The 24401-nt window shown below is 48.1% G+C and overlaps 1 protein-coding gene across 4 annotated transcripts in view; it reads left to right on the forward strand.

The window, feature by feature from the left end:
• cfap54 (cilia and flagella associated 54) overlaps window positions 1-24401 on the forward strand; it is an 859633-nt gene that overhangs the window by 388565 nt on the left and 446667 nt on the right. For all 4 annotated transcript variants that reach the window (XM_086009903.1, XM_086009902.1, XM_086009901.1 and 1 more), the window contains 4 exons: window positions 15173-15342; window positions 18358-18585; window positions 19507-19730; window positions 21806-21941. In XM_086009903.1, the coding sequence (XP_085866029.1) occupies window positions 15173-15342; window positions 18358-18585; window positions 19507-19730; window positions 21806-21941 (758 nt within the window). The remainder of the gene's footprint in view (window positions 1-15172; window positions 15343-18357; window positions 18586-19506; window positions 19731-21805; window positions 21942-24401) is intronic.

The raw sequence follows: 24401 nt of genomic DNA on the forward strand, positions 1-24401 counted from the left end.
GCAAAGTTTAGCGCTTGGCACAAATTATCGCCTCCGACTGCAAACTTGGCTTCTATCGCCCCTGGAGGTGATTTGAGCGCTAAATCAGGCGCTACACACCTGTCTTAAGGTGCTAATGTCGAGGAGCGAGGCGCTACCTCAGAACGCTGGCGAAGCTCATGTGATGTCAGTCAGCAATGGAACACAGACACACTGGTGCCGGCCAGTTCTTAAAGGGGAGGGTCGCTCTTGCTTTCCATCCACACCCTGCTCATTGCAGCCTTGAATCTCGGCCTAGAGAGACCTGTACATCAAATCTGCTGGAAAGAACAATGGAGATGTCCAGGGAAAGAGCTCAGAGTGCAGCCCCCATAGTCTCTTCTAAATCAATGGAAGGAAGGTCAAATCAAAATGATTCTGCAAAGTGCTGCTCAGTACCCAAAACTCCTTCACACAGCGTTGAATCTCTCCCGAAGTCTCTCTCTCTCAGAATGCATGGTGCAAAAATGTCACTGACAAAAAAAGGCAGGAAGCGGTCGCCTTTAAATAGCGCTCCCCCAGTCCCTCTTGACTGCAAAACGTACCCCTCAACCCGTCGTTGTTAGCGGCAGGCAGAAAGGCAGGGGGCGCCACTCAATATCTGGTCCGGGGCGTTGCATGCTCGACTGATGTCACGATCTGCGGGTGCAGGAGATCGTGGCGGTAGTGTTTAGCGCCGCCGCAAAATGTCTGATCAATTTCGCAGGCGGCGCAAAAATCGCCATGCCTGGGCGCTAGTTGCTTTGCACCCCATTAGTGCCCTCTACGGGAGGTGCAAAGCAACCGAATTTTTCCCTCTATGACTCTATGTATGCTTTTTTCAACAAACATTAAACGAATGTTCCAGAATAATGCCTCATAATTGAGGCTGCCATCTTTGCTGTATTTGTGAAGCTGGGCACTGAACCATGACGTATTCGCTCAGCTTTGTCCCTAATGCTCATTGCTTCCACTGGAAGGGTGGGAGCTGAGGCTCGAAAAGAAACTTTGGGGCACTTATTCCAGGTGGTGTTAATTGTAGCATCTGTCTACTGCTGCACAGAAAATATTAGCCCAGATATGAAGGATACTTTGATCATTATTATCGCTAGTTTGTATATTCTGCTGTTGGTTTAACAAAGCAGTAAATGCCAAATGCTGGCGAACTTAAAGAAAAGCCCATTTCAATTTTGAAAAGCCAATGATTACTGGGCATGTAATCAAATGTAATCATAGTGTTGCAAATTCTGATTAGTAAAATGGAAAACTCCACAGTACAATGGGCCACATTTGGACCTGACTTGCTGCTGACAGACTGAAACCAATATGATTACAGTACAAAAGCAAAATACTGCGGATGCTGGAAATCTGAAATAAAAACAGAAAATGCTGGAAATGTACAGCAGGTCAGGCAGCATCTGTGGAGAGAGAAACAGAATTAATGGGCTGGATTTTCCAAGCCCCGAGGAGGCAGGCATGGAGGTGGGACAGCCCGTAAGATCGGAGAAAGTGGGGGCGGATGGCAAACCCACCCCCATCCTGCCTCCGTGCCCACTTGCCAGGAGGCAGGAAGATGTGCACTTTCGGGTCCCGTCTTCTGGAGGCGGGAAAGGCTTTTAATCCTTTGCTCCAGATGCTACAATTTTTAATTCAAGATGGCGGCACGCACGAACGCAGCGGCTTTGTCTCTCCCGAGACTGAGCGTTTTCACCCTCCTTCTGAGTCTCTTCTGGACTCTGCTGTTTCGGGAATTAAAGGCTGACCTACCGTACAGCCGGCAGACACTCCTAGACATCAGGGCCGACTGCGTGCGGCTCACACTCGGCGGCATCGATCTGCCTCCCGACATCGCCCAACCCCCGGGACCAGCGTGGCGTCCTTCCCCAGCCAGAAGTCGACGCAGACCGCGCAGGGAACGCAAGCAGAAGCGGGGTAAGAGGGCCGGTATCCAAAACAGGCTGAAGAGGGCCCCCCACAAACCCTCCCTCCCAAGTATTTTCCTGGCCAATGTCAGGTCACTGGAAAACAAAATGGATGAGATCAAACTGGATCTCTCCACACAGAAAAGGACAAAGGAATGCTGCGCCATGATCTTCACAGAGACCTGGCTGAACAACGGCATCCCTGACACCATCATCCAACTAGAAGGACGCACGGTCTTCCGCGCCGACAGAACTGCAGACTCCGGTAAGAGCAAGGGAGGCGGTTTGTGCATTTACACTTAACAATGCCTGGTGCACTAACACTGACATAATCGATAGATCCTGCTCGGCTGATTTGGAATTCCTCATGGTGAGGTGCAGACCCTTCTACCTGCCTCGGGAATTCACGGCTGTTATCATCACTGCGGTCTACATCCCACCACACGCTAATGCCAAACTAGCACTGAAGGACCTCTACAGGGCCATCAGCGAACAACAAACTGCGCACCCAGACGGAGCTTTTATCGTCGCAGGGGACTTCAATCACATAAACCTAAAAACTGTACTACTGAAATTCCACCAGAATGTTTCCTGCCCCACAAGAGGGGAGAACACTGGATCAAGTCTACACGAGCATTGTAGACGCTTATAAGGCCATTCCCTGCCTCCACCTTGGGAAGTCTGACCACCTCTCCCTGTTTCTAGCCCCGGCATACAAACCGCTCATCAAAAGAGGGAGAACATCAGTGAGAGCAGTGAAAGTATGGCCAGACGGGGCAGTATTGGAGCTTCAGGATTGCTTCGAACGCACTGATTGGGGCATGTTTGCCCATAACGACATCGAGGAATATGCATCCACAGTGCTATTCTACATTAACAGCTGCGTCGAGGTCATCACGACCCATAAAAATATCAGGACATACCCCAACCAGAAACCCTGGATGAACGGAGAGGTCCGCTCACTGTTGAAAGCACGCGACGCAGCGGCTTACAGTGCAGCTAGGACCAACCTAAAAAAGGGGATCAGGACTGCCAAAAGGAAACAGACACTGCGGATAGAGGATAACTTCCGCAACAACTCGGACCCCCGGCGCATGTGGCAAGGCATCCAGTCCATCACTGACTACAAGGGCAAAAACACCAGCCCCCCGGTTAGCGATGCCTTCCTTCCGGAGGAGCTTAACAACTTCTACGCTCGCTTCGACAGGGACAACAGGGAGCCGGCTACCAAAGCCTTGCCACCCCCGGAAGACCAGGTGCTCACTCTGTCGACCTCTGACGTAAGGGGTGTTCTACGCGGAGTGAACACACGTAAGGCTGCTGGACCGGATAGCATCCCTGGATGGGTACTCAAGGAATGTGCTGATCAGCTGGCTGATGTCTTCACCGCCATCTTCAATCTGTCATTGGCCCAGGCAGTAGTCCCTACATGCTTCAAGACCGCTACCATTATTCCTGTGCCAAAACAAACGGCTGTGACGTGCCTGAATGACTATCGACCTGTCGCACTCACACCCATCATAATGAAGTGTTTCGAGAGACTGGTCCTGGCTCACATCAAAGCCAGTGTTCCCGCCTCTCTTGACCAGCACCAGTTTGCCTATCGTGCAAACAGATCAACGGAGGATGCAATCACAACTGCTCTACACTCGGCACTGAATCACTTAGATGGTAAGGAGACCTACATCAGAATGCTGTTCATAGACTACAGCTCAGCATTCAACACTATCGTCCCCAACAAGCGGGCCACCAAACTCCAAACACTTGGCCTGAACACTTCCCTCTGCAACTGGACTCTGGACTTCCTAACAAACAGACCCCAGTCTGTCAAATTAGGTAACCACACCTCCCCCCCGCTGACCCTGAACACGGGGGCCCCACAAGGATGTGTGCTGAGCCCCCTCCTCTACTCCCTCTTCACCCACGACTGTGTGGTTGTTAATGGTTCCAACACCATCATCAAGTTTGCGGATGATACCACGGTAGTAGGCCAGATCACCAACAACGATGAGTCAGCCTACAGGGAGGAGGTCCAGCATCTCGTGAAGTGGTGCGCCAATAACAACCTGGCCCTTAACATCAAGAAAACCAAAGAAATCATTGTGGACTTCAGGAAGTCTAAAGGCGGTAGTCACACCCCCATCCACATCAATGGGGCTGTGGTGGAAAGGGTGGACAGCTTTAAGTTCCTCGGAGTCCACATCACGGAAGACCTCTCCTGGTCCCTCAATACCTCCTCTCTGGTGAAGAAGGCCCAGCAGCGCCTATATTTCCTAAGGAGGCTGAAGGGATGTAACCTATCACCCCTGATCCTCTCTAACTTTTACCGCTGCACAATAGAGAGCATCCTGACAAACTGTATCACAGTATGGTATGGCAGCTGTAGCTACTATGACCGGAAAGCCCTGCAGCGGGTAGTCAAAACTGCCCAACGCATTACCGGCACCCGGCTACCGACCCTAGAGCACATATACCAGAAACGCTGTCTACGGAGGTCACGGTCCATCATCAAAGACCCTACCCACCCCAGCCACAGTCTGTTCGCCCTCCTGCCATCTGGGAGACGCTACAGATGCATTCGCACCCGTACGACCAGATTTAGGAACAGCTTCTTTCCCAGGGCTGTCATCCTACTGAACTCCACAAATAAACTCTAAAGCCTGCACATCTGCCAATGCACGTTATTATGGTTATGTTTATGTTAATGTATTACAAGCCAAATGTATGTTGAATGTTTAAATGTCTTAATCCAAATGTACACTCTCGAGAGCCGCAAGCCTACATTTCGTTGTACTGCACTTGTGCACTAACAATGACAATAAAAGTTGATTTGATTTTGATTTGATTTTGATTTTTGAACTGCCTGTTAATAGGTAGTTAATTGGCAGAAAAAAGGATTCGTGCCATTTTACCTACACAGGTGAAGGCTTCCCGACCTCGGAGAACCCCGCCGGGTTGGAGGAGACATGGAGGTGGTCGGAGGCACCTGGAAGTAAGGGTGCGAGTGTGGAGTGGTAAGTATGCAAGGTGAGTGATTAGTTTAAAAAAGTGTTCACGTACCTTTTTTCCCTTCTATTGTGGCAGAGCCACTGAGAGACTCTGAACAAGTGTACATAATTCCTTTTAACGATGTGTTAGCTACAGACTAAATCTGGACCATTGTATATACTGTTTGCATGTACAGGGCGCGGGCCCTTTAAGAGTGCGGGCAAACGCGATGACGTCATTCCACCGATCACGTGATCACCCTAAATGCAGGAAGAACGTGATGACGTCATGACTCCATCCACGGGACCGCCCAGGCAGTCCTCGTGGAGCCTCCAGCCAGTTAAGACCTGTATTCATAGTTCTCTTGCATCAATCTGTTTAAACTCGTTAGTTTGACATTAAAAACCTTTTTGATTGATTGCCTGCGTCGAACTCAATCTCCGGATAGGAATTTGACCATTCCTACATTGGTGACCCCGACTTTTGTGAATGGTATTCGCAAAAGGAACACAGCATGGAGAACAACGCTGCCTCGTTGACGCTGCCGCAGTCCTGGGAGCAACAGGCGACCTCCTGGTTTATCCAAGCTGAAGCCCAGTTCGCCCTGAGAGGCATCGTTGAGGATCAGACCCGATACTTCTACGTGGTCTCCGCTCTCGATAACTCCACCGCCTCGCGGATCGTCAGTCTTCTGGAAAAACCCCCGATGGACCGTAAGTATGAGACCCTCAAAGCGCGGTTGCTGTAGGTCTTCGGGCTCACAAAATCAGAGCGTGCCCGTCGACTGCTCGCTATGCCCGGGATCGGGGACTCCAAACCTTCCGAGCTGATGAGCCACATGCTCACTCTCCTCGGCTCCGAACCGCAATGCTTTCTCTTCAGAGAGTTATTCCTCAGCCAATTGCCGGAGCAAGTGCAAGCGGCCTTGGCCAGGTCCGAGGTTGAAGATTGCGCAGCGCTCACTGCTGAGGCAGATAAAATATTTGCAGTTACACAGCAGTACTGCACTGCCACGAGGCGCCCATCCCCCACAGACACCGCCCCAGCTACTCAGACTGCGGGGCTGTGCTTCTACCACGCCCGGTTTGGCGCGAAGGCGAGATGTTGCCACCCTCCCTGCAGCTTCTCTCAAAAAAAAACGACAACTCCGTCCAATGAAGAGCGGGTCTAACGGGTGCCCCGCAGCCGCGATGGCAGTCGGCAACGCAGGCAAGCTGCTCTTTATCACGGATACCCTCTCCGGTCGTCGGTTCCTCTGTGACACCGGAGCGCAGTGCAGCATTCTACCCGCGTCAGCTCTTGATGTACAGGCTGGGAGGCACGGCCTTCCCCTCGAAGCGGCTAATGGCGGCGCTATTCAGACCTTCGGCAGACGGCGGGTCCAGGTGTGCTTCGGCGGCCAGCGATTTGTTTGGGAATTTGTTACGGCCAAGGTTTCACACGCCATTCTTGGTGCAGATTTCCTGTGCGCCAACGGCCTCCTGGTCGATGTGCGGAACCGGCGGCTGATCAACGCGGCCACGTTTCACTCTATTCCTTGCCACCGTAGTAACACCATGTCGCGTGCAGTCTCCTGCGCTTTCCCAACTCCGGATGAGTTCACTTGCCTGCTAGGTGAATTTCCAGACCTCACCAGACCTACGTTCTCCTCTACGGCCACGAAACATGGTGTGGAACACCACATCACCACCACCGGCCCCCCGGTCCACGCGCGGGCCCGGCACCTCGAACCCAGCAAGCTGGCGGTCGCGAAGGTGGAGTTTGCAATGATGGAACGCCTGGGGATTATTCGCCGGTCGAATAGTCCCTGGTCTTCGCCTCTCCACATAGTACCGAAATCTGGCGGCGGATGGCGGCCATGCGGCGACTAAACGACGCCACCACTCCTGATCGATACCCGATCCCCCACATTCCGGATTTCTCTGCCCATTTGGCAGGAAACACTGTGTTTTCCAAGGTTGACTTTGTACGAGGCTACCACCAGGTCCCGGTGCACCCGCAGGATGTTCAGAAGACCGCAGTCATCACCCCATTCGGGCTTTTCAAATTTTTGAGGATGCCTTTTGGGTTGAAGAACGCCGCCCAGGCCTTCTAGTGCCTCATGGACTCCGTGCTGCGGGACCTCAAGTTCCTTTTTGTCTACTTAGACGATATCCTTGTTGCCAGTCGTAATAAAGTGGAACACATCGCGCACCTACGCACCCTCTTTCGACGCCTCAGCCAACACGGCCTGATTCTCAACCTGGCCAAGTGTCAGTTTGGTCTGCCCCACATTGATTTCCTGGGACATCGCATTACCTCTGAGGGAGCGGTGCCTTTGCAAGCGAAGGTAGAGGCGGTGACATTCTTTCTGCGCCCGCAGAACATCAAGGCCCTGCAGGAGTTCCTTGGGATGGTTACTGTTAAGTCCGTGAATGTTTGAGACACGGACTAGCAGGAGAGAAACAAACAGAACTTTACTGGTGAAAGGCATAAACGAATCTAACAAAACAGAGGCTCTCTAGCGCCTTTTATACAGGGGTGGTCACTGCCGGTATTGCAGTCTGACACCAGTTATTCTCTTAAAGGTACATACACAACAATTCCTCCCCTTTTAGATAAACAGTACATAACATTCATTTAACACTAATGATAACGAATTACAATCACAATTACTGTTGCTAGATACATTGGTTAAGTTTAAGCAATTATAAGTTCAGTCTTTGAGGAGGCTTCCTGATTCTGTCTGGATAACGCCTCTTTGGAGTATTAGGTTCTTCTGGCAATGTTGAGTCGAAATCAATGTCGTTGTTTGGTTCATCTGCTTCCAATATTACCGGTTCTGCGGTAGCTGCAATTGGAACGTCGATTTCATTACCAGGTGTATCAGATCGTGGTGTGGCGTTGACGTTTTCCAGTGACTCTAGAATCTGGTCAGCATGGAGTCTTACAATGCTCTCCCCAACGTCCACGGTGTACATGAGAGGTCCTTGTCGTGTACAAATCGTTCCTGGCTGCCATTTCTCAGTGCGGTAGTCCCGGGCCAAAACTGGTTGACCTATCTTAAAACTCCTGGTCGGCCTTTCATTCATATTCTGAAACTGCCTGTTCTCCACATCTCTTCGGACGTTTGGCTTAACCAAATCCAAGCGGCATCGTAGTCTTCGATTGAAGAACATCATGGCTGGAGTTTGGTTGGTAACCGCATGTGTCGCATTCCGGTAGGCACACAAGAAGTTGTCCACCTTGTGTTGTAGGGGTATATCTTCATTACACATTGCCTTGATAGCCTTCTTGAATGTTTGGACAACCCTCTCGGCCAATCCATTAGTGGCTGGATGATATGGGGCAGATGTGTAATGCTTAACACCATTGTTCTTTAAGAACCTCCGGAACTCTTCAGACACAAACTGTGGTCCATTGTCAGAGCAAATCTGTTCAGGCAGCCCATTCCTGGCGAATATGGTTCGTAAAACTGTGATAGTTTTTTCCGTGGTGGTTGAGGACATTTTTATTACCTCTGGCCACTTTGAATGTGCATCCACCGCAATTAAAAACATCGAGTCCATGAAGGGACCAGCAAAATCAATGTGCACCCTTTGCCATGGGGATGAGGGCCACTCCCATGGATGCAGAGGAGCTTGTGGTGGGGCGTTTTGGGCCTTCTAGCATCCTGCACAGCTCTTGGTCATCTCTTCGATTTCTCTATCGATTCCCGGCCACCACACAAATGCTCTGGCTAAGCTCTTCATTTTTACCCCACCCAGATGACCCTCATGAAGCTCATTGAGCACTCTATCCTTCAATTTGGGTGGAATTACTACTCTGGATCCACACATCAAGGTTCCTCTGCACACTGACAGCTGTTCTCTTCTTGACGAAAATGCTGGCAGCAGTGGTTCGCCATGTGCTGGCCATCCCTTCACCGTTAAATCATAGACCCGTGATAGTGTCGGGTCATTCCGTGTTTCCTTTTCTATGTTTGCATTCGTCACAGGGAGACATTCGACTATGGTCGAGTGGAATAACTCCATTGGATCCACTGCAAGGTCTTCTTCTTCCACCGTCGGCAACGGTAGACGTGACAATCCATCAGCATTTCCATGCTGTTTAGTTCCCCTGTACTCGATGTCATATTGGTGTGCCCCTAGGAAAAGGGACCATCTCTGCAGCCGTTGTGCTGTCATTATCGGTACGCCCTTCTGAGGGTTGAAAATGGAGACAAGAGGTTGATGATCGGTTAGTAGAGTAAATTTTTGACCGTGCAGATAGTGATTGAACTTCTTCACCCCCCACACTAGGCTGGGGGCCTCTCTGTCAATCTGGGCGTAGTTACGCTCGGCAGAAGTTAACGAGCGTGACGCAAAAGCTATCGGCCTCTCCAAACCATTAAGGAATTTATGTGACAGTACCGCCCCAATGCCGTAGGGAGACGCATCACACGCCAGCCTGATTGGCAGTGCTGGGTTGCAGTGAGCCAATACTTCCTTCGAAGTGATTAAGTCCTTACTCTTCTGAAAAGCACGTTTACAATCATCGCTCCATTTCCATGCTACCCCCGTTCGTAGCAGGGCGTTCAGTGGATGCAGAATTGTCGACAAATTCGGCAAAAACTTATGATAGTAATTCACCAACCCGAGGAATGACCTCAGTTGCGACACATTTTCAGGCGCTGGGGCCTTAACAACCGCTTCAATTTTGTCAGGGGACTTATGTAACCCCTCTTCATCAATCACGTGGCCACAATACGATATCTGTTTCTTAAAAAATTCGCACTTGGGGCGGTTGGCTCGCAGCCCATGTTCCCATAGTCTAGTGAGCACCTGTTCTAGGTTGTTAAGGTGTTCACTGTCATCTTCACCTGTTACAAGGATGTCGTCCAAGTAACACTGAGTCCCCGGAATCCCTTGCAGGACTTGTTCCATCGCTCTTTGCCATATCGCCGGAGCCGATGCTACTCCGAATACCAATCGATGATATTGTAAAGACCTTTGTGAGTGTTTATCGTGAGATACTTCCTAGAGGATTCTTCAACCTCCATCTGCAAATATGCTTGTGCTCGGTCAATTTTTGTAAAACGCTTCCCTCCAGACAGTGAGGCGAAGATGTCTTCTATCCTTGGAAGAGGATATTGTACTGTGTGAAGGACAGGGTTCACCGTCACCTTGAAATCCCCACAGATGCGAATCTTCCTTGGCTCTCCGGACTTATTGCTTAACGTTTTTTTTCATGACAGGAACAATGGGTGTCGCCCACTCGCTCCAGTCGACCTTAGACAACATGCCCGCCTTCTCCAGATTCTCCATCTCTGCCTCGACGGCTGGACGAATTGCATATGGTACCGGTCTCGCTTTGAAAAACTTGGGAACTGCATTCTCTTCTATTTTTAACGAGGCGATTACGCCTTTAAGCGTGCCCAGTTCTTGTTGAAATACCTCTTTGGCGTTAGCTAAGATTGTTGACAATTGTCCAGGAGTGACGTCTTCATCTTTTTTACCGTCCACCGTCATTGCATGAATGGAATGCCAATCTAAGTTTATCTTCCTGATCCATTCCCGTCCCAATAACGGTGGTCCACCATTTGGCAGTATGTAGAGATACAATTTCCGTATTTTCTTGCCATTGTATTCGACAGGCACCCTTATTTTTCCTCTGGGGTATACTTTTTGCCCCGTATACGTCGTCAAGACGATGGATGTCTCTCTCAAGGGTATGTGTGAAAATAGCCGCTCATAGTCTCGTCGATTCATGACAATTAGCGCTGATCCTGTATCCAATTCCATTTTAACTTGGGACCCTGCTATCGTGAGTGTGACCCAAATGGTTCGGTGATCCTCTTTTGCGATTACATTGTGAAGTTTGAGACAGCTTAATCTCCTGTTCTCGGATTCACTATCGCTCATCTGGTCTTCGGAACTACTGTCCGTCATCTTTTGTACTTTCTTGTACGGTTCCTTAGTAGCCTTTTTGTTGTCGCTGGTCTTCTTCCCAGACCTACAAACTCGTGCAATGTGTCCAATCTTCCCGCATTGTCTGCATATTTTGTCTTTGGACCAGCAGTCCTTCTGGTCATGGTTAGTTCTGCCGCAGCGATAACATTTTGCAAATCCCCGTGTCATTTCGTGGGTGCTGAATTCCTGTGGTTTTTGTTGAATTTCTGCAGCTCCCCTGGCTGCTGCTTCATACGATACTGCCACGCTGAAAGCCTTATCTGCGAGTAACTTCTTCTGTGTTCCTTCACTCAGGAGTCCACAGACAAATTTGTCCCATAGAGTATCTGCCAGTCCTGCTCCGAACTGGCAGTGCTTTGATAGCTTGCGTAGTTCCGTAAGATACTCAGCATTGCTGTCATCTTTGTGCTGAGTTCTCCTGTGGAATTTAAATCTTTCTGCTATCAACAGCGGTGCAGGGTTTAAGTGCTCCTGTAGAACAGCAACAATTTCATTAAAACTCTTCGCCTTCGGTTTGGCTGGAGTAATCAGGTCCCGCAATAGGCCGTACGTTCTAGCGCCCATTAAGTTTAACAATACCGATGCCTTTTTCCCCTCCGCTATATCGTTTGCCTCGAAATATACCTCTACTCTTTCCACATACGTGGTCCAGTCCTCTAATGTATTATCAAAAGCAGTGATACAGCCAGTCTTCGGCATCTTGCAAATCTAAAATGGCGCCTCCCGCGCTTTGCCTTCTTCTCTGATTTAACAAAATGGCGCCTCCCGCGCTTTTCCTTCTTCCCTGCTGTTGTTAGCGCTGCTTTCCACGGTTTCCTGTGCGTTAAATATTCATTCGTTTTCTTTTATTATCTTCCCGTCGTGGAGCGGACCCTCTGGAACACTTCCCTCCCTCTTCTGAGGTCCGAACGCTGCCCAGCTTCGAAACACCGGCCGCGCCCTGTATGCTCCACCCTCTCCCTCTCTTCTTGCTTCCCGACTCGCTGCCCGGCCCCGTTGCAGCCCAGGAAGGATCAGAGCACTACCTGCCACCAGCCCGATTAGCTGGGAAACCACGGACCGAGGAACCCAGCCTGGCTCTGGAAAGTCGCTCCTGCAAAGCCTTGAACCCGATGATTGACGGTCGACGCCCGTTCCTCGAGTTTCAATGGACTCTTTTTTTTTTCTTCCGACCTTCAACGGCATCGGAGCTGTTGCTGAGTTGCAGGTAAGTTCTTTCTACCTCGTTGCCAGTGTTAAGTCCATGAATGATTGAGACACGGACAACAGGAGAGAAACAAACAGAACTTTACTGGTGAAAGGCATAAACGAATCTAACAAAACAGAGGCTCTCTAGCGCCTTTTATACAGGGGTGGTCACTGCCGGTATTGCAGTCTGAGACCAGTTATTCTCTTCAAGGTACATACACAACAGTTACCACCGTTTCGTGCCTAAGGCAGCTCTGCTCATGCAGCCCCTGTACGAGGCCCTCAAGGGCAAGTCTGGCAAGGATCCGGTAAGCTGGACAGTTGACATGGATCGGGCATTCATCGACACTAAGAGCGCCTTGGCCAATGCGACCATGCTGGCGCACCTGCTTCCAGGAGCCACCATCGCTCTCACCACCGACGCGTCAGATTACGCAATCGGCGCTGTACAGGAGCAGTGGGTGAACGGGACATGGCAGCCGTTGGCATTCTTCAGCCGTCAATTACGGCGCAACGAGCGGGCGTACAGTACTTTCGACAGGGAGTTACTAGCCCTTTTTCTGGCCATCCGCCATTTCCGATTCTTGTTGGAAGGATGCCCTTTCACTGCCTTCGTCGACCATAAGCCACTGACCTTCGCCATGGCCAAGACCGCCGAACCGTGATCATCCCGGCAACAGCGCCAGCTGACATATATCTCCGAATTTACTACGTGTTCATCCGCCACGATGCTCACCGGGATCCGCTCAAGGCCCTATACACTGGTCCTTTCCGCATGATAGAGGCAGGAGACAAGACCTTCACCGTGGATGTCGGTGGCAAACCGGACCACATTTCGGTTGACCGTTTGAAACCAGCACACCTGGACCTTGACCGACCCGTCGAGACCGCACAGCCACCAAGGCGAGGTCGACCGCCCACCGTCGTCACGCCGGAACAAGTGCAACCGCCCGCCAGACTGCCCGCTGTCCAACAGCTTCTGCTTTGGGAATACAAGACTCATTCTGACAGGCTCGTCAGACCCCCTCACCGTTTGACTTTTTTCGTTAAAGACAATTCTGGGGGGGCGCATGTGGCAGAGCCACTGAGAGACTCTGAACAAGTGTACCTAATTCCCTTTAACGATGTGTTAGCTACAGACTAAATCTGTACCATTGTATATACTGTTTGCATGTACAGGGCGTGGGCCCTTTAAGAGCGCGGGCAAACGCGATGATGTCATGCCGCCGATCACATGATCACTCTAAACGCGGGAAGAACGTGATGACGTCATGACACCATCCACGGGACCGCCCAGGCAGTCCTCGTGGAGCCTCCAGCCAGTTAAGACCTGTATTCATAGTTCTCTTGCATCAATCTGTTTAAACTCGTTAGTTTGACATTAAAAACCTTTTTGATTGATTGCCTGCGTCGAACTCAATCTCTGGATAGGAATTTGACCATTCCTACACTATAGCCTTTAGCCGCGCTGGATTGGGAGAGCGGACATCCACCTTGTCAATTTCAGGTAATGGCTGATGGACCCTCCGATCCATCAGACGGCTGAAATTTACATATTTTCAATGTTTGTTGAGTCCTCACCACAAAGACTCATCAAACTGAAGAGAATGTCAGTGTTCGACAGCTTCATAGAGCTGTCAAACGCTGTCATTTCTTCTTTCAAGAAGTCTTGATAGATAGCACGTCTGACATTGACGTCATCTGTCAGTGACTTCTTCCCTAATTGACTTGCTGAGCCCACAGGGCGGGCTTAACAAGCTCAATCAGGGGAAAATCCCTCTGAATGGTCAGGCGAGGATGGAGGTGGGACATTGACATGACAAGCAGTAGTCCCGCCTCCAACTTGCCTCCATTCACAAAATCCAGCCCAATGTTTCAGGTCGATGACCTTTCGTCAGAACTGGAAAAAGTTAGAGATGTAACAGATTTTAAGCAAGTGCAGAGGCAGGGAAAGGAGGAGGGGAGGAAAGAACAAAAGGGAAGGTCTGTAATAGGGTGTAAGGCAGGAGAGATTAAAAGACAAAAGGTATGATTGTACAAAGCAAAAGGAGATGGTAATGGGACAAGTAAAGAAACAAAAGATGAGTCTAGAAGAGGCGTAAATGTGAATAACAGAATCATCAACAGCTGTTATCTGATAAAATAGGGACAGAGGTTATGGCCTGGATTACAGTATTTTTTAAAGATCTGACGGAATTTACAGCGAGGACTAAGTTCATTCCAACCTACTGTATGAAGAAGCATTGTGCAGTAGTATGGATGAGTTTCACACACTTTAGTGTGGGGAAGTGTTTGAAAACAACCCTTTGTGTTCAGTATATTAAGCCCCAAACTTCCACAGGGGTTCTTCCAGTCTCTTGCAGTAACTTCAGCAGAAGACCAATGGAGCTCCCACAGAACCGGAGAGACTAGTTAACTTTGTTTCTCCACCTTTTCTGGGAGTTTCCCCATTGCCACGTAAGAGTGGAATGATGGGCTAGGGGTGCCAGAGCCAGGGTTGGGAACTCCCCAAGCGCATATGGGCCCACCGGGAGGGAATCTAGATCCGGCAAGTGGCCTGGACCTTAAAGAAGAACAACATTTTATCAAAAAATATTCTTGATCAAGACTGAATGGGGCACTGCCGGCATTGAGCAGGATGCATCTGTCCCCCTCTCCCCATGCCGGCTCCATTTCTGCTGCTAGGGGGCAGGCAGGCAGGCACCACAAATGCACCCCAAGTGGCACTTGCACCTGCCTACCTCATGCAAATGAGGTGCCCTCTCACTGATCCTGGCTAACTCCACCGGGATCACTGGCCATTGAATTTCGAGGCCTGACTGTACACATAATATATAGATGCTTTTACTGCTGAGCCTTTTCTATGGCTCCTCTCTGATTAGGAAACCATTCCATGGTCACAGATTTTTTTTATTATTTAGCTTGAAAGGATACTCTCACAGAAGGGAGGCCCCCATGTACTGTTTAGTTGGAGTGGTACCATTTAAAGCTGTATTGCAAAACCTTGTTTAAGAAATAGTTAACCTTTTTAAAACTCATATCTAGTTATATAGTTGTGGCAATACATTAAAAAAAAGTAGAATTCTGAATCAGGTTTTGATTTTTATGCCAACCATAATTATTTGTTGTATAATCTTTTAATGGAAGGGGACGATGGCATTTCTGTGAGCACTGAAAGTGTTATGAACTCACGACTGACTCAAGTGACCGCTGAAGAAACTGATCGCTTGACAGGAGAACCAGGCATGCCAAGCACTTCCACCATTTTTATTATAGACCAATTAAAGAAGGCCTTTTTACACTTCAAAAGAGCACTGGTAATTTCATTAACAAAATGTTTTGGTTGATATAAGTAAGGTGATTGTCGTTGAAATTGATGCTTGTTTCCCAAGTTACTTTCCTTCCAATGAAAAATTAGATCATTGACATGTAGACATTGCTTACAAAAATAGTTCTGCCTCACTCATTTAGTCTCCACATAAAATTGACATAGCTATTGTCCATGGAGAACAATTACCTGATCATTGTCCCTTTAAAAAAATCATGCCAAGTGGTCATGTAATTACCCCCTACTCGGCTGTGGAAAAGGCCTTGTATTGGGCCACATGCTAACTTCTCTGTTCATAGAATCAGTGACAGATTTCTGTTCTGTCGCCCACCAGTAAGACATGTCCCTTTCAAAGCATTGTTTTCAAATAATAAGCATGGTTTTTGTTCCCCTCTGAATGATGGCTTTTCATTTGGACTGTGACACCATCCAGTAATAGTTCTGTCGTAAACATTGAGGAGGATAGTAAAAGACTTCAGGAGGGCATACAGACAGGTGGAATGGCAGACGGCTGTTTAAAAAAACATACGAGATCCTGGGCTTTATAAACAGAGGCATAGAGTGCAAAAGTAAGGGAGTTATGCTGAACCTTTATAAATCACTGGTTAGACCCCAGCTGGAGTATTGTGCCCAATTCTGGGAACCGCACTTTAGGAAGGATGTCAAGGCCTTGGAGAGGGTGCAGATGAGAATTACTAGAATTGTATCAAGGATGTGAGATTTCAGTTATGTGGATAAACTGGGATTGTTCTCCCTAGAGCGGAGAAAGTTATGTGGAGAAAAAAATCATGAAGGGTTTTGATAGAGTACATAAGGAGAAACTGTTTCCAGTGGCAGAAGGGTCGGTAACTAGAGGACACAGATTTAAGGTAATTGGCAAAAGAACCAGAGGGAGAGATGAGGGTAAAACAAATTATGCAGCAAGCTGTTATGATCTAGAATGCACTGCCTGAAAGCTGGAGGAAGCAGATTCAATAATTTTCAAAAGGGAATTGGATAAATACTTGAAAGGGGAAAATTTGCAGGGCTATGGGGAAAGAGCAGGGGAGTGGGATTAATTGGATAATCTGAGGAAGGATGTTCTTGCCATGGAAGGAGTTCAGCGAAGATTCACCAGGCTGATACCTGGGATGGCAGGAATGACGTATAAGGATAGATTGGATCGATTGGGCTTGTACTCGCTGGAGTTTAGAAGAATGAGAGGGGATCTCATCGAAACTTATAAAATTCTAACAGGACTAGACAGACTAGATGCTGGAAGGATGTTCCCGATGGTCGGGGAGTCCAGAACCAGGGGTCACAGTCTAAGCATAAGGGGTAGGCCATTTAGGACAGAAATGAGGAGGAATTTCTTCACCCAGAGAGTGGTGAACCTGTGGGATTCTCTACCACAGAAGGCAGTAGAGGCCAATTCATTAAATATATTCAAGAAGGAGTTGGATATATTTCTCAAGGCTAAAGGGATCAAGGGGTATGGGGAGAAGGCAGGGACAGGGTACTGAATTTGGATGATCAGCCATGATCTCATTGAATGGCAGAGCAGGCTCGAGGGGCCGAATGGCCTACTCCTGCTCCTATCTTCTATGTTTCTATGATCGCTCTTTCAAAGAGCTGGCATAGGTACATTGGGCCAAATTGGCCTCCTTCTGTGCTGTATCATTCTATGAGAAGAAGTGCACTGGCATTGTTGGTGAGTTGCCTTATCCAAAATCTGTCCAGTCTTCCAGAAGAGGTTGAAGCAAAATGTCATTTTTAATATTGTTGGAAATTGCCTGTCGCAGACACAGCTCAAGTAAAACAGAGTACTGCATAGCTTTTAAATTGTACCTCCCTATACTGTACACTTTGCTAATGTCTGGGACAGGAATTGATGCAGTTCCCAGAGGATAATCCTCACTATTTAGAATTCTGCCACTGTGTCTGCATTCCAAAGGAGTTAAACCTCTACAAAGCTTCACTCAGCTGGCATCGATCAGATTGCTGACCATTGGTCCCATCAGTACCCTTCAGTTTGAATCATCTCCCTCCAAGAACTTGAACTCACTCTGAAGCTGCTGCCTTGAATTGAACTTAGTCGGCGTGGGGAGAGTCCTTGACCCTCAACGAGTCCATTGTTGTAGCACTCTGCACTCGTAGTTCATAGAGTGTTGGTGGGAGTGGAAGATATGTAGCTCTCTGTGGCACCTCCACCTCCTTGACAAAAGGCCATTTCTAGAGGATTGGACAAGCTCAATGGGGTGAATTTTAACCCCAAAAAACGGGTGGGTTGGATCGGGTGAGAGGCTAAAGTATTAAAAATGCGAATTCCGACCCCAACCCACCTCCAACCCGCGCACTTCCAAGTTTCACGGGGACGGGCAGCCAACCCGCTGCCAGGAGGTGGGTTGGCACTTTAATATTATAATGAAGCTGGAAGCCTCTGATTTAACCTGGCAGGTTGAACTGTGGCTGGCTGGCCGGGGTTACCGAGCCTCGGGATTCATGGCAGCTGCAGCGAGGCAAGGGCAGCCTCGGGGAGCAATGCTTGTGGACCGGGAGGAGCAGGAGTACTTCCTTCTGGCCCCCTCAGCTCCCCCACCATCAGCCCACCCCCAGATAAACCTGCCCCCACCCCCCCGGGGTCGGGGATATCAGACCACCCACCTATGATCGGAACACCCCCACCGTGATAGGACCCCACCCTCGGGATCGGACTCCCCCCCCACGCCCCCCGGATCGACTCCCTACCCCCAGGGTCAGGACTTCCCCCCCCCCTCCCCCCACCCCGGATTGACTCCCTACCCCCGGGGTCAGGACTTGCACCTATCTGTGTTTGTGGCCTCCTGTCTAGCGTTCCCCGCCCGATTGGATGCCAGCCTGTCAATCAGGCTGACTTCTGGGCAACGAACCAGTCCGTGATGTCACACGCACAACTCCACAGCGTGCAAGATTCTACCGGCCGCAGCAATATTAACAGTTTAACTCAAGTTTACATTTTCATTGAAATGTTGTTCTCTAATTTTAGGTGCTTGCACACCGTGGAGGCCATTGGACAATTCTGCAGAATGCCTGTCGACTTCTATGGAACTGTGCACATATTGCAATGATGTATGTAACTGGCATGGACTCAACGAAAGAAGCCATTTTAACCACAGACAAAGTCAAGTCTGTCCTCTGTCTGCCATTCAACTTAGCTGCACAGAATCTCCTTGATATGATAGTGCAACTGCAGAACACCTATAATAATATCAAGGTAACGGCATCAAGATTATGTTAAAGAGACTGAAATGTGTAGTCTAAGGCCAGTAAATTCCTGGGAGCTGTTTCCACTCCATCGGTAGTAACGGCGAAAGACGGAAGCAGTTCCGAGTAATTTCTGGGCTGAAGTAATTTGGAAGAAAACCATTTTGTTGGAGTAATGAAATTTAAGCATTAATCAGCTGACAAGCTAAAGGAGTGTGGCTTGTTTCGCACCAAGTCCCGTTCACCCATCACCTCTGTGCTCACTGACCTACATTGGCTCCTGGTTAAGCAACGCCGCGATTTTAAAATTCTCATCCTTGTTTTCAAATCCTGCAATGGCCTCGTCCCTCTCTATCTCTGGAACCTCCTCCAGCCCTACAACCCTCCGAGATCTTTGCACTCCTCCAATTCTGGCCTCTTGCACATCCCCGATTTTAATCACTCAACCATTAGCGGCCGTGCCTTCAGCTGCCGACGCCCTAAGCTCTGGAATTCCCTCTCTAGACCTCTCCGCCTCTCCTCCTTTAAGACACCTGTTAAAACCGGCCTCTTTGACCAAGCTTTTGGTCATCTTCCCTAATATTTCCTCATGTGGCTCGGTGTCAAATTTTGTTTGATAATGCTCCTGTAAAGTGCCTTGGGGCGTTTTACTATGTTAAAGGTGCTATATAAATCCAAGTTGTTGTTGTTTGCAAAGCTCGTTACTCTGCCATTCAACTATTGCCATATTTAAAGTGGCCAGTAATTACAATACGGAAATGGTTTTCTTTTGACCCTCATCAGGCTCGTCAATTTAATCTCCTACCTTTTACTGTAATGCTGGAAATATCAAATACATTTCAGTTCAGACAATTACATTTCATGTAAGGTAAATCATTTTCTGTATTTTTATGCAATGGTTAAAATCCTCTCTTCATTTTTTCTTAATCAGTTTGTTGATCCAGATGGCATCTTTGGCGTCCCCAGCTGTGTAGGAGATATATCAGATGATGAAGGCGGATTTAATCTGAAATTTGAACTCCTATTTGATGATGTAACTGTGGTAGACTTACACTGGGTGTGTGCCTTGGTACTGTACTCTTTAGAATTGCTGTTCAACCAAAAAAAATGGGAGTCCTTGGTCTACTTAGCCATCTGTTTCAACGCAGTAACACAGTGAGTGATGTTTTAATCTTCTGCCCCATTTTATGTTGTGTTTTTCTATCTTTTTCGGAGAGATGAGCTGTGGTGACTGAACCCACAAGTTTGCCTCACTCCCTGTGGATTCACCTTGTGTTTCCTCCAAATAAACAGCGAAACAGCTGTTGTATTGAAAAATTGTGCATTATTTTAGCAGTCAACATATTTCCACCAAATTCTTGTGTGTGCTATTTTAACAAAGATGTAACTCCATTTGAAATAATGTAACACTTACAGGAATTTAATACAAATGGATTATACCGTGTCTAAAAGCACTTAGAGGACTTTCAACCCTCACATGGAGAATCACCTTCATCCTCTCATTCTGTGTCACCACATTAGTGAAACTCATTGAGCAAAAGTACATTGTCCTGAATTTAAAAAAAATACTGTAAAGGGGGTTAGGGGGGTTAAACATTTTCTGACTAGTAAAAATAAATTGTTTATTCCAAATAATGGTAAACAATAAAACAAAACAATTATACAAATACAAAAAGCATTAATTTAATGCCCCATCTGTGATAGATTGGAAGGCAGGAGAGATTAAATGACTAAACGGATGATGATGCTAGGCAAAAGGAGATGGTAATGGGGCAAGTAAAGAAACAAAAGATGGGTCTAGAGGAGCTGTAAATGGGAATAGCAAAGTCATTACCAACAACTGCTGACCAAAAAATTGGGGGCAATGGTTATGATCTGAAATCGTTGAACTCATTGCTGAGTCCAGAAGGTTGTAAAGTGCTTAATGGAAAGATGAGATGCTGTTCTTCGAGCTTACATTAGTGTAGGAGGCCGAGGACAGAGAGGTCAGAATGTGAGTGGGGCGAAGAATTAAAATGACAGGCGACCGGAAACTCGGCGTAATCCTTGCGGACTGAATGGAAGTGTTCCGTAAAGTGATCACCCAATCTGCGTTTGGTCTCCCAATGTAGAGGAGACTGCATTGTGAGCAGAGAATACAGTATAAAATTGAACAAAGTACAAATGTGGGAAGGGAGGAGGTAAAAGGGCAGGTGTTGCATCACCTTCGCTTGCACGGGAAGGTGCCGTGGGAAGGGGAGGGAGGGGGTGTTGGGGGTGATTGAAGAGTGGACCAGGGTGTCGCGGAGGGAACGTTCCCTTCAAAATGCTGGAAGGGGAGGGGAAAATGTGTTTGGTGGTGGCATCACACTGGAGGTGGCAGCAATGGTGGAGAATGATCTGTCGAATGTGGAGGCTGGTGGGGTGGAAGGTGAGGACAAGGGGAACCCTCTCATGGTTCTGGGAGGAAGGGGAAGGGTTCTTAAAGACCCCTCCTTTAGTGTAGGAAAGCACCTGTCCCTTGTTTGGCACTTCCTTACATGAATGAGATCAGGAACAAGATAAATGTCATTGAGGAAAGTATTTCAGCCATCTTAGATCATCAATCCAGGTAGAAAAATCAACAATCCCTATCAAACTATTCAGCTGACTCTTGAATGACTGGATTTTTGCTTTTGCTATCCTGCCCAGAAATCTATTGATCACTCTGCAGAAAAACCTCCTTTCATCAGTCCAAAATTGGCCCTTCACTAGTCTGATCCCAGGACCTCTTGTCCTGATGTCACAGTTTAACTTGAAGCAGTGTTTTGCATTTACCTCTTCTGTACCGTTTACTATCTTACGTACTTCTATAATGTCACCTCTTGTTTATCACCTCTCACAGGAGAAACTCCCAGGTTGCTTCATTCTTTTCTCAACTCAGGCCCCTGATACTAGAGAGCAGTCCATTCTCCTCCATGTATCTGTGTCCAGAATTGGGCACAGTACTCTAGATCTGGTTCAAGCAGAGCACTGTATGGTTTAAGCGTTACTTCCTCTGACTTGTATCCCAGTCTTGGCTAGGTAGTTGCGAATTCAGTTTGCTTTTTGGATTGCCATTACAAATAGTGGCCAGAACACGCCCACCCCCCGCGGCCTCAAATGAGGAAATATAGTATTTTAGACTTCAGTTATTGCCTTTCCAACTCTTTAAAAGCAGTAAATCACAACGTTATTTTATTTGCTGATTTCTTGCTTTGTCTGCTTACTAGTGAAAGGTACACCCTGAAAGTCACTCCCCTATTGGTATACGCCCAGGACCAGCTTCGGAAAAGGATCACTGAGTACAATGGTCCGACTCCTCCACAGCCTCATTTAGTGCAAGCTGCAGCCGACTCAGGAACAATTGTAAGTCTTGCCCATTCTTGGGTGCTGGGTGGCGAGTTGCTTTTTAAGTTGTTTGATGATGAATGGGAAGACATGAATTAACCAATAGGGGGTTGTGCATGGGGTGGTTGGTTGTTTACAGGACTGCTTTATGTCAGTGGCATTGTGGGGGAGGGGGCGGGATGAGTGGCTGTTGCATGTGCTTGTCACATGGGCCCACAGGTGCAACCTCAGTGAACCTTGCATTAATAAGGACAACCCTGGCATTCCGGGAAGCAATGTGAGCAGCTGGTGGTGCATTGCCCTCATCACCTTCTCCTCGTCCTCGTCTTCCTCCTCCTCCTTGCAATCGTCCGAAGAGGATCTGAGCTCTGCGCCTTGTTCCTCCTGCAGGTCCAAACCTCACTATTGTGCAATGTTGTGCAGAGCGCAGCACACCATGACCATTCTGGAGACCCTGGCTGGTGTGTACTGAAGGGCGCCTCCAGATCTGTGTAGGGACCTGAAGTGTAACTTCAGCATGCCGATGGTTTGTTCGATCACACATCTTGTGATCGTATGGCATTCACTGCAGCGCTGTTGGGCTTCATTGGTTGGGTTTCTGATGGGTGTCATCAGCCAAGTTTGAAGTGGGTATCCCTTGTCTCCTAGCAGCCACCCCTTAAGTCGACTTGGAGGTCCGAAGATGTCAGGGACCTTGGACTGCTGCAGGACAAAAGCATATGGCAGCTCACCAGGAATCTTGCAGAAATATCTTTCTGTTGTTGCACACCAGTTGCACATTGATAGAGTGGAAGCCCTTGTGGTTGACGAATACTCCTGGTTGTCCGGGGGTTCCCAGATTGCTATGTGTGTGCAGTCGATGACTCCCTGCACCTGTGGGAAGCCAGCCAGAGACGCAAAGCCGACACCCCACTCATTCTGACTGGCGTCATTGCAGTGAATTGTCGGCCCTGGCAAAAATGGCATCAGTCACGTGTGTTATTTGTGGGCCACCGACTGGGAGATCTGGATATGTCTCTGGCGGAGCCCTGGAAAGATCTGAAGGCAACAAAGTTGAGGGCGATGGTGACTTTGACAGCCATTGGTAACGTGTGGCCAGCAGACTGCAGGTCTTTCTTCTAGCAGACTACAGATGTCTGCCACCACAAACGCGACAACCTGAGCCTCCTGAGACACTATTGTTCAGACATGTCAAGGAAACTCAGCCTTTGCATGTAAACCCTGTAACCCTGTGTCACGGGTAGTACCTCCTGCGAGTTGCACCTCTGCTGCTCCCCTCTCTGCTGCTGCTCCCCTGGTGCTGGTCATTTTGGTCCTCGTCCGGCATATGCTAATAGGCAGCCCGCCTCTCCCGAGAGTGTTGCATGCAAGCAGCCTAATGTGCTCGATTTAAACACATAAATCGGTGGGTTGGAGCTGGTTTCCCGATGTGCTGACATTTTTGCTGGTTTTAACCCTCTACCTGCACCCAAACCCGCGCACACCTCTTGGTTAAATTTGCCCACATTAGGGACCAAACTTTCCAAGTGCTAGTAACTTTCCTGCCCATTTACTGGCATTTCAGATATTAAAGCTACTTTGAGTGATATTCACCTCAGTTTATATATTAGACTATGCAAACATTTATATCGAGACAATAAGTCTTGCATTTACTGCAACATAACTTTCCTAAGTGCCTTAGTGCCTGACACTCCAAAAATAGCCCCATAAATATTTTACGAAAGGTCCAGTAAGGTCAAATTTTGAATTCCATCTTCTACTAGTTCATAAGGTAAGGATCACAGTTATGATTTTCTCTGAATTCTTTTTAATATTCCTTTAAAATCAGTTTTATAATGTAATTAAAAATCTGCAGCCATTCAATATCTGTGCACTGATTTCAAGAATAATAATTATCTACAAGAATAAGACTGTCATGTACTCGCCAGCCTGTAATTTTCAGCCCATTCTTTTTAACATGGGGGGTGGCGGGGGTGTGCAGGGAATTCGCCGGCTTCCAAGAGCAGAATGGAATCTCCAGCCATAGGTTTGGGGGTAGAAATTTCACGCAGTTCCCCAGTCTCCCACTGTAGCTTTGGCACAAACTCAGAGAATGCCCAATTACGCCACTTTTACGGGTTTCTACTAACCTCGCGCCGAAGTTACGGCAGGTAATCGGGAGAACCCCCAAGGAAATTACTGGCCATGACCGTGGCACATCTTTAAGTGCTTCACAGCCAATGAAGTACTGTTGCAGTGCAGTCAGTGTTGTAATGTAAGCAAATACGGTACCAATTTGCACACAGCAAGGCCCCACAAGCAGCAATGAGAAAAGTTAGCAGTTAATCTGTTTTTCTTAGTGATGTTGGTTAAGGGAAAATGTTGGCCAGGACACCTTTCTGTTCACGTAATTGTGCATTGGAATCTTTTACATCTACCTGAATAGGTAGGTTTGGTATTTCATCTGAAAGATAACAACAGTGTAAGGATATGCACATA

This window comes from Somniosus microcephalus, chromosome 17, assembly GCF_052327205.1.
Source record: "Somniosus microcephalus isolate GS21.2 chromosome 17, FLI_Smic_1.0, whole genome shotgun sequence".
Taxonomy (NCBI): domain Eukaryota; kingdom Metazoa; phylum Chordata; class Chondrichthyes; order Squaliformes; family Somniosidae; genus Somniosus; species Somniosus microcephalus.